Genomic DNA, 13,887 nt, shown 5'->3' on the forward strand with positions numbered 1-13,887 from the left:
CGATCCATGAACGATCGCTCAGACCATCCGCGCCACAAAGTGGTGGCGGCAGCGATACCCTTTTTGTGATCGCAGGAGTGGAATGTAATCAACGTGCCGAGCAGATCAGTATCAGGGACATAGAGGGGCGCGGAGTGTGCATCTGCATCGAAGCCCTTGGGGGTCATCAGACAATTCTGGATGGCTTTTTGTGGCGGATCGGCACTCTAATGACGCTAGGAAAACTTCTGGGTTTCCCTGCGCCTCTTTTAGCTTCAATAAATTCATCATTGACTTCGACTTTGGTGATCGGGAGATGGGCACCCTGTGGATGGATGTGAGAAAGATAAAACTGGGCCGGAAGCAATTCGGGGTTGGGATCTGAAATGATCAAGCAAGCTTCATTCACGCTGAGGCTACTAGATTCACCATGGCTCTCCCGTCCAAACCGGCCACAACGGTCATCATCATCGGCGCCGGGTTTTCCGGAGTGGCTATGGGATGTCAACTGAAACGCAACTATGATCTGGAAGACTATTGTATCTACGACCGCTGCTCTGGGATCGGAGGTACCTGGTAACAACAGATGTTTGTTCACCACCAAACCCTGCTGCTTTGATACATTTGTTAGCATTTCACCGGTCAACAAGGCACGGTACTAATCTTTACGGCTAGACCCAGGCTGCGGTGTAGATATCCCGGAATAAGCTACAGCCTCTCCTTTGCGAAGAATTTTTCGTTCACAAAATTGTTCCCTCAACAGTCCGAGGTTTTGGACTACATTTCTGACGTGGCCCGGACTTATGGTGTGAACACTTCGTTGGGAACGTGGAGTGGAAAGGTGCCACTTGGAAGGAGGATACCCAGACCTGGCTCCTGCAATTCGAGGACCTGCACACTGGCCGGCATTTCACGCAAGCCTGCCGTATTTTGATCTCCGCCGTTGGCGGGGTGGTCAATCCTCATCCTTTCACGGTGCCAGGCGTCGAAAGATTCAAAGGTCCGATTGTACACACTGCTGAGTGGAGGTCGGACTTCGACCTCCGATATAAGCACGTCGCCGTCATTGGCAATGCGAGTGAGTCTCTTCTCATTTTGTGCTGTTGTCTTTCCCTTTCTCGTTGCACGAGACGATATTGACGCCTCAAGGCTCGTCCGTACAGTTGGTACCAGCAATCATTTATGAAGTTAAGACCATTACACATTTCATGAGGGTATGAACGTTCCCATTCTGCCTGTCATGCGAGGATGCACCCAGATCATGAAGCACATGCTAACATTGTAGAATCCTAGACACCCCATTACCTGGTCTCCACCGAAAACAAATGACATCCCTCCATTATGGCGCAGGATTCTTTGCTATGTCCCAGGACTGCTGTGGCTCCTCCGCGCACTCATGTTCTTATACATGGAGACAGCATGGCCCCAGTTTAACAAGACCCGTTGGGGAAGCAGGACCCGCCAGAAATCCGTACAATGCAGTTTGAACTATGTCCAAACGACCGCACCTCGTATGACAATCCCTGCGGGCATCTAGCCGCGTAGCGCACAAATACTCACAATGGGGCTAGGTCGATACTGGGATATGTTAAACCCCTCATACGAATTTGGGTGCAAGGTGAGCGACCACGGCAGCAGACGCCACGGATTGAGAAGAATCAAACGAAAGAGAAACCAAAATAAATGATCACTGCTAAGCTGAAAACTTTCCAACCATAGAGGCGCGTCTTCGACCAAGGGTATTTGCCCTGCCTACATCGAGATAACATCCGCCTTACCGACGACCCAATTGTCGAGATCCTACCAACCGCGATCAGAATCCAGTCCGGTGATCAGATATCTACTGATGTCATAATATATTACACCATTGGTGTTACACCTGGCCGTCCTGATCCCCGGCCCAACCATTATAAAAAGAAGCCCTGAAAAAGCAGCATCTAACATCAGTCCACTCAGATCCTCGCCACCGGCTTCAGCTCGACACAGTATGACACCCCGCTCTATAGCCGCGAAGGTATATCCCGCCAGCAGCATTGGCAGGAACTTGGTTCCAATATGGCGTTTGAGTCTGTCGCGATGCACAGCTTTCCGAATTTCTTCTACATCCTGAGCCCTCGTTCGGGACGCGGGCACACGTCGACTTTATTCTCTATCGAAAAGCAAGTTCTCCCTTCTTATCGACTTTTCCACATGGTCCCTTACCGCCTGCCCCCCGCCTATAATTTCGAGGCCGTCTTGAACATATTGATTGAGTCATGCCCTACCAGCCATATGGACCTGGTCATCTCGGTAATCGCGCCCTGCTTATATAGACCCACGAAGGCTGCTTATTGTGCTACGGCGTGAGCCAGGGCTGGACGACTGTGATGTCAATTGGAATGTTGACAGGTTACGTTTGGTCCAGGATCTGCGGCTGCCGCCCCCTTGCATAAGGCCTTGACTTCGGAGCCGCGAGTTAGCCCAGACGTAATTATTCAAGGTTCCTCAGAGGATCTTATAGATGTCAAAAGAGGTGGGGTCTTGAAATCTTGCTGCCCATGCGGTACGACGTTGCTCGATGCCTCTTACTGATCTGCCTGAATCGGGAATACAATGCGTTGAACTATGCACAGTGGTCGAACCTTGATTACACTCCCACTTATTCCAGCGGTAAGGTGCTCTTCAAGACCAGAAATCAGTCTGCGGCCGCTCGCAGTGGGTCCTCTGATCTGATCGTGGTCGCATAACGGTGACGAAGTTCGGCATGTCCACGATGCGACCCAAGGGAGTGGAGCATGACGTGTCCGCAGAAGCCTTCTCGCTTGTCTGCATGGATGTCTGTCGCATGGTTGGCGCTGAGTGGACTGTTTATCGGGAGAGTACCCCGACGTCCTCAATTGGTTGTGGCATGATTGAAGAAGCACACTTGACCCGGAGTATGATGTCAATAGTTCTACTGCCATAAACAGGTCCCTATTCCCGCCAAAGGCCGATAGAGCATGCCTGGAAAATCTGAAGCAAGTACAGGACGCTATCCAGTCGTATGGTAATGATCGATAGTGCAGCTAGAGAGAGCCCATTCTTTGACCTCGTAGTTCACTATCCCCTCGACAATGAGACCCGGCGGACATTGTCAAGAGATGATATAAGGCATCATTCTGCATCAGCATGTGAACAGTCTACGTTTGTATCGTGGCCATGACTCCCTTGTAGATGAATGTATATTTGTCTCTAGACATTGGTAAATTGTTCTGCATGAAACAAGTTTGGGAGCCCTGCGCGTACGTTCCTCTTGGCCTCCACGTCTACGCGGACGGTCGACAGTACGTTTCATTCCCATCATCTAGGCATTTCATCCGTGCTAATATCTCATTGGGTGTGGTTGAGTTGAATGGCAGTCATTCACGCGCGATATATCTGTTCTACCCGGAGGATTTGTCTCTTGCCCACCCCTTGACTTCTGATCCTTAAATTTGTTGCCTGCATTGTCCAGTAAAACGTGCGACACCTAGAATTGGAGAAGGAACGAGTACGATATCCCACCTACCAACCTGGCAATTATACTACTATTCCTCTTGATCTGTAAAACTGGCTTCCACCTGGCAAAAACGCATATCACAGTAGCCGGTGTAAAAACCCAACGAGCGTCAACTAAGGCACCCCTTGCCGTAGTCTGGATTGGAATGAGAAGGAATGAAAAGCTATACCAGCACACTTCAACGATGCAAAACAGCCCTGTACCGTATTTTCCCACTCTTGAGCATCTGCATCGCTTCTTCTATCCCCGCTTGTGTCAGCGGAAACTCCATGATGGTGGGGTAGATCTTCTTCCGAGCGGCAAACCCCAGCAGATCCAGCACGATCTGGCGGGAGGCAATAAAGGACGACTGAATGCATATTCCATGCTGGATCAGGGGCGCGAAAGAGACCTCGATCGGTTCAAAGGACGCCGTGATAAAGAACATGGTGCTGTTGTTGGCCATCAACGGGACCGATCTGGTTGGATGGGATACGGATAGCCGGTCAGCGGAAAGGCCTTCTGCGTGTCGGTATGTGTCAGCAAAGCAAGGGAAGTACTCACGTATCAAGACTCTTCCCCGGTTGCCCGCAGACCAGAAGATGCTGTACCGGCTCAAACATCTCATCAAGTACGTGGTCACCTCCAAAGAGGTGGAATTCCGCGGCCCCAAAATCCAGGGCTTCCTGTCGTTTGCCCTCGGTGCGCGAGAACACCACCACGTGGCATCCGATCGCGTTCGCCAGCTTGATGGCCATGTGGCCGACGCCGCCGATGCCGAGGACGCCCACGCGCTGGCCGGGTCGGATGTTGTACTGCGTCAGACAGGTCCAGACGGTGGCGCCGGCGCAGAGCAGTGGCGCGGCGTAGGCGGAATCGTACCCGTCCGGGATAGGGAAGGCCCAGTCGGCGTCCCAGACTGTGCCATGGCTGAGGGACCCGAGGTCGTGGTCGTGCGTCAGGTACATGCGTCCGTCGGGGCAGTACTGGGACCAGCCTGTATCGGGTCGTGACGTTAGCCGTGCTGCCCAGGGAGGAAGGGTGTGGTAACGAGCAAACCGCGATATCAACCAGGGGTGGGAGCAGACGTTCATACCCGTAAGACACTGGTTACATGCACGGCACGTCTTTCGCACGTATCCAAATCCGACTCGGTCTCCAACGCGAACGGAGGTGACCTCCGGGCCGACGTGCTTCACGATCCCGATTCCTTCGTGTCCAAGCACCAGACCATTGTGCATGAAGTGCTCGTCCGTACCGCAGAGCCCTGAATGGGTGGTTTCGATGTACACCTCGTTGGCTCCGAGTTTTCGAGTAGTCGTGTCTGGGATGATCCTCTGGTCGGCGGACCCCCGGAAGACGGGAAATGTGAGCTCCATGTTATTGGTATTCGCCAATTTAGATCGAAATAAGTAGAAGAAAGCACGAGAATTGTCTCGGAAGTGTTGGTATATATGTATGAGTTTCTTGTCAGTGAGAAGAAGTATGCTGTGTAGATACTTGCAAGAAAGTCGGATAGTAAGCCCGATAGAAGATCGTAAATATTTATCAGTTTCTTCATGGTGAAGGATCGATCGGGGTGCAGTGTTAGGGCGATCTATATGATGTCAATGAATGCAGGGTGCTGGGTCTAACTGTTTGCAGGGAACTAATTATCCCTGGGCCGATGATTGTGGTACACAAATGACGATTGCTCTGTTCATCCTTGCTTCTGGGGTCGATGGTGTAGCAGAGGCCGCGCCCACAGATAGACTGCATGCAGCTTGTGTAGTACCACCCTGAACAAAAGTAGTCCACTCATCCACACAAGAGGAGATCAAGCTAGGATACTACGTAAACTTGATCCGTCAATCTGAGATACGACCATGCCACATCCATAAGCGTATGAAAGTTCTAAACCTCAACTTTGTGGTAGAGCACTCATGTGCATCGCATGATTGTCAATAGCCGGACGGCGGAGCGGTGACGAAGTTGCCCTTACACACGTAATATATGGTTTACTCAGTGGCAAGGACTATCACATACGACCACAGGGTGTGGAAAACAGGGCTTCCCGTCCGCTCAGCCGTACTTAAGCCACACGCCGGGAGGTTAGTAGTTGGGTGGGTGACCACCAGCGAATCCCTTCTGTTGTATGTTTTTGGTTGTTGGGTCTATTTGCTCAATTTGTCCTTGCCATGAATATGTAATCCGTAGACGCAATCGGTTATCCGTTGGGCGAATGAAGCGGATATTGGAGACGATCTGAACGCCACAACAAAAGCGACAGATAGAGAGGTAGGAGTGCTAAGAACATTGAGGCTTTTTGTTTTCCTTCCAAATCACCCCAACTCACTTCACGCATGAGCCTCCTTGTTCTTCTCGCTCATAGCAGCGCTGATTGAGGAACCGTAGTACCCGACGTCTTCTAAGTCTTGGTCTGTGTCATCGACTCTGATCAGCTTTTCGGTCTGTTCTGTTTGAAAGGCGGAGGGAGTGGTGGTGGTGGTAAAAGCGCAAGGGCCGAGAACGACGCCAACCTACAAATTTCGAAGCCGTATTCAATAACAACCTCTACGTATTCCAACTGTACGCCCTTAGTTCTCTATACTGCAGAGCTCCAAATAGATAGTTTCAATATACATTTTGTTGAGTCTCGACTTCTAAATAATTATATGGACAATGATTCTCCAATTGGCAGAATGTTATAAAACAAAAAATATAACCTTTATTGCGCCAGTAGCCGTGTTCATTAATTCAAATCGAAATAATACAGTGACTATAACAGACAAAAAAAGATAACAGTTGACCCAGAGAACTAATATACATATGTAAAATCTTTCTTCATTCAAAACAGTGTGTTGAGAAAATAATAATAGACAAGTTGAATAACCAATTTAATAAAACTAGAATATACCTGTATATTTTCTTCAAATGAACTATCAAACAACAAGTAGTCTTAAATTGAGGTGTATGATATCAATCCATGCAGAGAGCCAGATCTGGCATTATAGAACCATACAATCATCCCTGGACCATCAGTTATAGTACAATTATGACGAGTGGTCTCTTCAGTCTTGCTTGTGGGGTTGCTCATGTCTTAGTATGAGCCGCGCCTGCACATGGACTGCATGCAGCTTGTATAACGTACATCCGATCGGCTCTTCAATACTGTTTTCCGATATTGCAACTCCGCCTTACTTGAACTTCAAGCCCTGACCCCCTGACAGAGCATTCGTATGAATTGAACGATTGTTGATCGATGGAGAGTAGGGCGCTGACAAAGGTGCCCTAATCAGTTGGGCAACAGCGAATTCCTAAGACTGTGTTAAGCATCGATAGCTCCTACCTATTAGATGTTAGCCCTGCCCTCTACCCAATCTTCCACAGATTCCTTTCAGGTATTCAAAGCATGCCTGCATCCTTGGATGTAGATCCAGCACGGCCATGCGGGTCCACCCATGATGCCACCTCTCAAAACCTACACCGCATGGACGAACTGCAAGTTGCCGCAGCTGATCGAGGGCATAACTAAGCTACAACCATAAGGGAAGAGGGCAAAGACAAAGTAAAAGCCAGAAGGTCATGGGAGAGATAACGAAAACGTTGTCGAACTCACGAGTCGCATAAAGTCACATCTAGATCCCATTCGACTAGCTTCCAAGCTTCTCACTCAGCCTTTGCACCGTAGCTGACAAGCAACCGACAGGCAGCATCATGCCCTTCCGCCAGGGATAGCAAGCTTCTACCCAGCAAATCTCGAGTATTGACGTCAGCTCCATGCTTGAGCAAAAGGTCTAGAATTTCTGTCTTTCCTTCGAATGCCGCGTAGCAGATTGATGTGTCGCTTAATCCATCTCTGAGAGTGAGATCCACCCCGCTCTCCAGGAAAGCCTTTACTACTTCCACATGCCCATTTATGACAGCTAGTCGCAGTGGAATGGCCCAAGATTCACTGCTGGAAGTGACATCAACGGCATGCTCTAGAATCATTTGAACCAGATTTACGTCTCCTTCCTCGGCGCGGCTCGCCAGGAATGTGCGGCCCGTGAGGCTTGGAGGCCCAACACCGGCCTTTTCGACCTTGATCAGATATTCAACCACAGAATGGAGGTCAGACTGAAAAGCGAAGTCGAGAGCCGCATGGCTGTCGGAAGAACAGAGCTGCCGCGCTAAGGGTGTAACGGGGTCCTCGTAGGTGATCGTACATGAACTGAAATGCCTCGCCCAGTTCTGTGTGGCATATTCCTCGAGTAAGTCGAATTCCTTGTGTTTCTCGGATGCAAGATACCGTACGCTGACCTCAGCTAATAGTCGGTTCGCGTCCTGGATGTTGACGGAGCCTTTCCAAGCGGTCGTCGTATCAGTGGCCTCCAACCGAGGCGCAGGTTCCGCTCGCACCAAGAACTCCCTGGCTGTTTGATGGAGCAAGTACACTTGGGAGTGAATCACAACCACAAACAGACCACATATTTGTCGGAGTGTCTTTTTGAACTCATCCGGCAACTCTAGATAGTCTTCAATATCCACAGATTCTTTGAAGGCCTGGTCGCAGGCGACCACCAGGCTCATTTCGCTCACGGATAGCGGTCGCTCTGCGGCAAGAATAGTATGCAAGACTGTTTTCGCTCGCTCAGGCGCCGGGCTTCGACGTAGGATTTTCTCGTAGGCGTCGTCAACCGTGGAAGGAAGTTGACTGATTGCTGCCCGGATATTCCCCTTGGTAAAGCCGGGAGTAGTTCGGATGACATCCATGGTCAGGGTGACCCAGAGATAAGTACGGTCGACCACTGGCATGAGCTCGTCGAGTAACATCTGGCATTGCTCGGAGGTGAGACCACGTTCGCGAGCAATGTCCTCGACCCGTTTCTGAGTGACAAGATTGATCTCCTTCGATATTTGATCTATCTCCTCCTCGCCGTCACCGCTGAGATGAATCATTGACAGGTCCCCTTGAGCACCTTGAAACTCTCGGTAGATATCGAGATATGGCCTGCTGGTGACGAGGAACTTCACATTGCCAGTTCCCAAGCCTCCCCGGGAAGAACGGACAACGCCTTCTATCAAACGGCCGCGGCTCACCTTCTCGCATTCATCGAGGGCGTCCAAGATGCAAATCATCCCACCGAAACTCGGGTCCGCCACCACACTGGTAAATATAGACCAGAGATCATTGAGGGACTTGGTCAACCTATCGCCGTCCGTGCCGAACTTGGCCAGTATGGGTTCCCGCAGCAGCTGTGGGTTGGACAAGAAGATCTGACGCAAAATTGCACTGACCGCACTGACCGCAGTGTTCTGATCCGAGAAATCATCCTTGAAGAAGAAGTAGCAAATTGTGGCTTCCTTCCTGGCGGGGAGAAAGTCATCCACGAGGTACCTGGCCAACACAGATTTGCCGCAGCCTGGATCGGCCGACACCCAGAGCAGACTAGAACCCTCGGCCTGATGCCACTGCTTGAACAGGGAATGCTGTGTGAACCATTCGCATGTGCCGGGCACTCGGTCATCGTTTCGGTCTTTTCGGTCTTTGTATGGACAGGTATACAGAGCACGCAGGAGTTTCATGGCCTTTTTGTCACGATCAATTAAGATCTGACGCGTGGCTTCGTGCTGTTGCGTGCTTTGGATTGCCCTGAGTCGCTGTTCCACATCGGCAGCCCCGATTATCTGAGCGTCCTTCTCCGCATTGACTTCGAGAGACTTGATGTTTTGCAACACATCATCCCATCCTTCGTGTTCGAAAGCGTCGCCGAGCAGCCGTACTATACTGCGTTTTCCCAGGTAATGCATTGCACGGGCTTGGAACTCGAGGATAGCAGCGTATAGGTCGGTCAAATGGTCTTCAAACTTCTTCAGCAGATCGGCTTCGTGCCCTCGTGGAGAATCCGAGGCATTCTTGCCGGAGCGGTAAACATCTTCCATCACCTGGAAGCGACACATCAAACTCGAGGTATAGTCTAATGTTTGAAGAAGAACTGCCTGTTGACTGGTTGCTTGCAAAGCGAACATGAATACGACCGACAGCCCAGCACATGCCAGTGCTGCTGGGGGGCTTGCGCTGGCAGCCGTATCAACAAGTCCCTTTACCACCAACACCTTTTCGAAGAGACCATTCACCAAGTCCTGGACCACCACCGATTGATCACCGAATTGTATCTTCCATTTCTGCTTCTCCAACGCGTTCACTCGTTTCTGAAACAGCCTGTCTAACTGGACCTGACGGCCGGCAGTGCCAATCGGTTGCAGCTCCTCACCTAACTCCTCAGCCAGCGTCTCATATACTGCTTGAAGGAGTCGCTGCTTATCCCGGTCGCTATTCAAGTTATCCTCTGCTCTCTGCCAGAGATTCGGGTTTGGGCTTCGGACGTTGGCCGCCGTCTGATATTGTAGTAACGGGGTCTTCTGGGTGGACTTCTCTGCGCCTCGTGCGGGTGCATTTTTAGGGGGATGTGCTTCTGCGAGGGTATTTTTTGACTGACGAAAGAACAATCTCCGCAGCTTAGCTCTAAGCATTCGAAAGTGCATCTTCCTTGCCATCGTCTACGGGCGCGAAGAGAGGCGATATGGGCGTATCAGTCGGCGCCTGTGTGCAAAGGCTGTCCACACCGTGATTTTTGAAAACTTCCTGGATGTAGGCGAACGAACCTCTGGCAACGATGCAGCGTTATGTAGATCCTGATTTTCGGAAACTTTTCAAGGTGGGACTTGTCAAGATGGCTTGCGTGGAATTCATAATTGCTTTTTTTCAGTCCCTCATTCGTTGCTGGTGTCCGGGCTCCTTTGGCTTCAGCTTTCCCAACTTGGTCAACCTATTGTGCAAAGTGCGCCTGCAAAGCCTTTGATTCTTATTTCCGATGGATCTGCTCAGTAGAGAATGAGAAAGAATATTTGGAAAAGACCATGGGCCTGGTTTCGACTCGGTTTTTGAGGATTATCATTCTGATCCCGATTGTCTCCACCCACATCAGCGCTAAAGCCACCGGACTCGCATTGGTGCAGGCAGGGCTACGACCGTCGGCCCAATCACCGATTCAGCTCGGGCTGTGACACGAGAATGAATGCGCCAGCGCATAGAACTGTTTCTCCATCTTCCTACAGTCCCCCACGTCAACCTGCCGTTCGCTTAACACAACAATGAGGGGGGTGTGGGGAGCTGAGAAATTAGCTGTGGCGGATCCAACCGCACCCGGAGCATCAACCATGCGCTGCCACCTGGAATCCAGCCATCCTTTTCAGGCTTGAGGACCCCGTCTTTTCAAAATCACAAGACAGAGTTCCCAATCCCTGGACACGACACCTAGTATGTCCGTCATGCCTGTCTCCATAGCAGAATCAACATTTGTGCCTGTCACCTCGCGACAAGCTCAGATCCGGAACGGCGCCAACCCTACAACGATCTCCAAATTCATCATCCCCCTGCTACAATGGAGTCGCGATCAATTACCCCTTTCTGCCTCGGCACTTCTCCTGGAGACCTCGAGTTCCTCAGTGATCCAATGGATCCGTGAAGAACGCTTGCGCCTCCTCCCTGCTGAAACGACTTCTTATGACAAGGTGCTAGAATGGGCCCAGGTCCTCGTTCAGAGGCTAGACGCAGTAGAGAAAGTCGTCGGCTCATTTGTGGCCGATATCTACCTTGCCACTAGACTTGCTTATGGCTACTTTGCCGTCGTACTCGAGGTTTGATTTCCTGCAACCCAGCTCGCGTCATTAGTCTGTCGTGTCCACGTCAATCTCTTTGAGGATGATAGATAACCGCTTTCAGCTCGCAGCAGAGAACGCCACACCTCTCAAACATATCTTTGTCGTTGTTCTTGACATCTCAACCCCGTTCCAAAGTATACTGCGCGCAACAGACCTTGGCGTTAGCGAAGAGATCGTGGAACAACTCGCTTTGGCTCTAGTCGACTTGGTGGCTCTCATCTCTTCCTTGTTCGCCCAGCTTTACAAAGCTATTCTGGGACTAGGTGATGGGTCCTTCGTTCTCAACGACATCCACAATCAATATGCTAGCCAGATCGACACATTTCAGAATCGCTGCGAGAGGGTCAGAGTGGCCATCTCAAGGCATCGGTTGCAGGGAGCAGCTCAGGGCCTTGTGAAAGGTACAGACTTCTATGGCTGGTTTGAATCTTTTGAATCGCTCCGAGAATTGACAGAGTAATCAAATTCACATTTCCAACAGGTGATGACTTCGACGCAATCCGTTTCTGGCTAGCACCTGGTGATCCTGTATTGGCGCGTCTCGACGAAAATGTAACAAGTCGCTCCTTGAATCGAGTAGAGATGACTTTTCTGTGGATGTCCCGTCATGTTTGGCGATGGCGAATGGATCAGAGCACTCATATTCACCTGATCGGCCGTTCGGGCTCGGGGAAGACTGTTCTAACCCACGTGATTCGGGAGTATTTACAGGGTAAATCCGCTGCCGCCTCTCCCCTGACTCTGTCTCTGTCCATCAGTAAGTATATGACGCCGCGCAGTAGCTGCCCAATATGCCGTTGTCTAACCGACTCTCGACAGGTACCAGAATCCCAGCAGAGGGCACCATGCGTTCCATTGCCCGGAGCCTCTTGCATCAATTGTTCACTCAATCCATCGGTCACACTCCACTGCTGGTAGTGCTGAGTGAGTCATTCGAGCATAGTCAGCGAACTGCAGACAGCAATGCTTATGACAATCTGTTGTGGGATACCCTGAAGCGCGCACTGACATGTCTCGACCTCGACAACCAGGTATTCCTGGTCGTAGATGGTGTCGACGAGGCCCTGTGCGAGGAAATGACCTTGCTGCGCAAACTGATCTCGATTATCCCAGAGACGGCGAATGTGAAACTAATCACACTCGGAACCCAAAATCGTCCGACAGCCAGTGGTCAGACCCTCTCAGGTCAGGTCCTCTTAGAAGTGACGGAACATCTGGTTTCCGCCGATATCTCCACCGTGGTTGAAACCTCTTTGGTGGGTGGTGCTATTTTCCCCAAGCTCCCTAGCAACGATAAAGAGACTATTATCACCGATCTCACTGCGATCAGCGAGGGCTCTTTCCTGTGGGCAAAGCTTGCCTGCCGGCACATTCGTGACCAGGAAAGCCCCGATCAACTTTGCGAGGCCATGGATCTTCTACGCACCACCAAGCCCAGTGTTTCCGACTTCATTCATCTTTGTTTGAACAGACAGGATGTGAGCATGGAAACGAGAAGAATGCTGGTCATGCTTGCCGTCGCCCAGCGTCCTTTGCGCGTAGCAGAGCTCCAGACCCTGGCCTCAATCCTCGTTGAGCAGCAAAAGGTTCCTGCTAGTGAAACCAAAGAAGAAAGTTCTGTTCTGTACAGACTACACGGCCTCAACCACTTGATTTCATTGTCGAGCAATACGCTTTCCCTGCAACATTCCCTGATCAAAGACGCAGTATTGAAGCTCGTGTCCCCCGGTAGCCCGGTCCACCCCAACGTGGATCCCGCCATCGACTTTCTGACACGGCTTTTCATCTGCCTCAAATGCTCGATCGGAGAGTCGAGCGAGCCAGTCCTCACGCCCCTTGATCAAGACACGGCCACAAGCTTGCAACACAGCCAGGACCTCCTTCCATACGCTTGGCGGTACTGGCCGGTCCATTACCAAAACCTGTCCGCCATACCCCACGACCATACCTCCCGGCTTGCACAGCGGCTCACCCCTTACTTGCCAGTGTCGACAGCCTGCATTCGACTCCAGAGTACGCTCTGGGCCGGGCTCCCGCTGCCGGATTGCCTCCGCTATCACGAGCTCACAACCGATCTCTACCGCACGGCCATGGGACCCAACCACGTGGCCACCCTGCAATGCACGATCCTCCTGGCCGGGCTGTACGATCGACTTCAGTATGTCGACCAAGCCAGCCGGATGTTTTATGATGCAGCGATGAGCAGCCGGGCGTCATTGACGGCGCGGCATCCGTTAACGCTGCAGTTGGCCGGCAAACTCCTGGAGCTGACCGCAGGCCCAGAGGTCACCGATTGCCAGTCCGAAACCATGCATTGGAGAGGAGAATGCTTGGCCCTCTCCGTCGAATGCCTCGAGCTTCAGCATGGAGAGACGTCGGACGAGGCGGGTGCGGCGAGGAGACTTCTGGCTGAGCATCAACATCAAACGCTGGGTGAATAGCCTCTTACAAAATAAGGTCTGACCTTCTCACACACATGATCTGGGACAATGCATTGAGAGCCCTGTGGAGGGGGCACTACGCGAGATGACTACACCATTTTATCCAGTACATTTTACACGATATAATTCGGGGGCCTGTTTCCAGGCTTGCCCCAGTATCTGAAAGCGAAGGGGGACGGGAAGGGTGGCTTTTAATACCTTCCTAGAATATCCAACAGCTTTCCAAAGAAAAAACATAGAACAGTATACGTGAGATCGTAAAGACCGGGATTTCACCCTATCTTC

The 13,887-nt window shown here is 51.2% G+C and overlaps 4 protein-coding genes across 4 annotated transcripts; 2 read left to right on the top strand and 2 right to left on the bottom strand.

The window, feature by feature from the left end:
- Positions 1 to 409: 409 nt before the first annotated feature.
- Positions 410 to 2,705, top strand: BO72DRAFT_465682 (flavin-containing monooxygenase; the record flags this gene model as incomplete). Its single annotated transcript, XM_040946725.1, has 9 exons — positions 410 to 555; positions 661 to 785; positions 821 to 1,057; position 1,193; positions 1,273 to 1,490; positions 1,551 to 1,597; positions 1,699 to 1,827; positions 1,927 to 2,142; positions 2,592 to 2,705. The coding sequence occupies 9 exons, from the start codon at positions 410 to 412 to the stop codon at positions 2,703 to 2,705; spliced, it is 1,233 nt and encodes a 410-aa protein (XP_040805303.1).
- Positions 2,706 to 3,674: 969 nt separating this feature from the next.
- BO72DRAFT_421689 (NAD(P)-dependent alcohol dehydrogenase) lies at positions 3,675 to 4,884 on the bottom strand (the record flags this gene model as incomplete). The annotated part of the gene is made up of 3 exons (XM_040942774.1): positions 4,572 to 4,884; positions 4,040 to 4,472; positions 3,675 to 3,954 (listed from the first exon to the last, which is right to left on the bottom strand). The coding sequence occupies exons 1-3, from the start codon at positions 4,852 to 4,854 to the stop codon at positions 3,675 to 3,677; spliced, it is 996 nt and encodes a 331-aa protein (XP_040805304.1). The 5' UTR covers positions 4,855 to 4,884.
- Positions 4,885 to 7,849: 2,965 nt separating this feature from the next.
- BO72DRAFT_369375 (uncharacterized protein) lies at positions 7,850 to 9,970 on the bottom strand (the record flags this gene model as incomplete). Its single annotated transcript, XM_040940914.1, has 1 exon — positions 7,850 to 9,970. A coding segment is annotated over one exon (2,121 nt), but the record flags the coding sequence as incomplete, so codon positions are not given.
- Positions 9,971 to 10,768: 798 nt separating this feature from the next.
- BO72DRAFT_483409 (uncharacterized protein) lies at positions 10,769 to 13,702 on the top strand (the record flags this gene model as incomplete). The annotated part of the gene is made up of 4 exons (XM_040947801.1): positions 10,769 to 11,137; positions 11,223 to 11,562; positions 11,643 to 11,918; positions 11,981 to 13,702. 4 exons carry the CDS (start codon positions 10,769 to 10,771, stop codon positions 13,600 to 13,602), a joined length of 2,607 nt encoding a protein of 868 aa, XP_040805306.1. The 3' UTR covers positions 13,603 to 13,702.
- Between the last annotated feature and the right edge of the window lie 185 nt (positions 13,703 to 13,887).

The sequence above is a fragment of the Aspergillus fijiensis genome, assembly GCF_003184825.1.
Source record: "Aspergillus fijiensis CBS 313.89 unplaced genomic scaffold BO72scaffold_6, whole genome shotgun sequence".
Classification (NCBI taxonomy): Eukaryota; Fungi; Ascomycota; class Eurotiomycetes; order Eurotiales; family Aspergillaceae; genus Aspergillus; species Aspergillus fijiensis.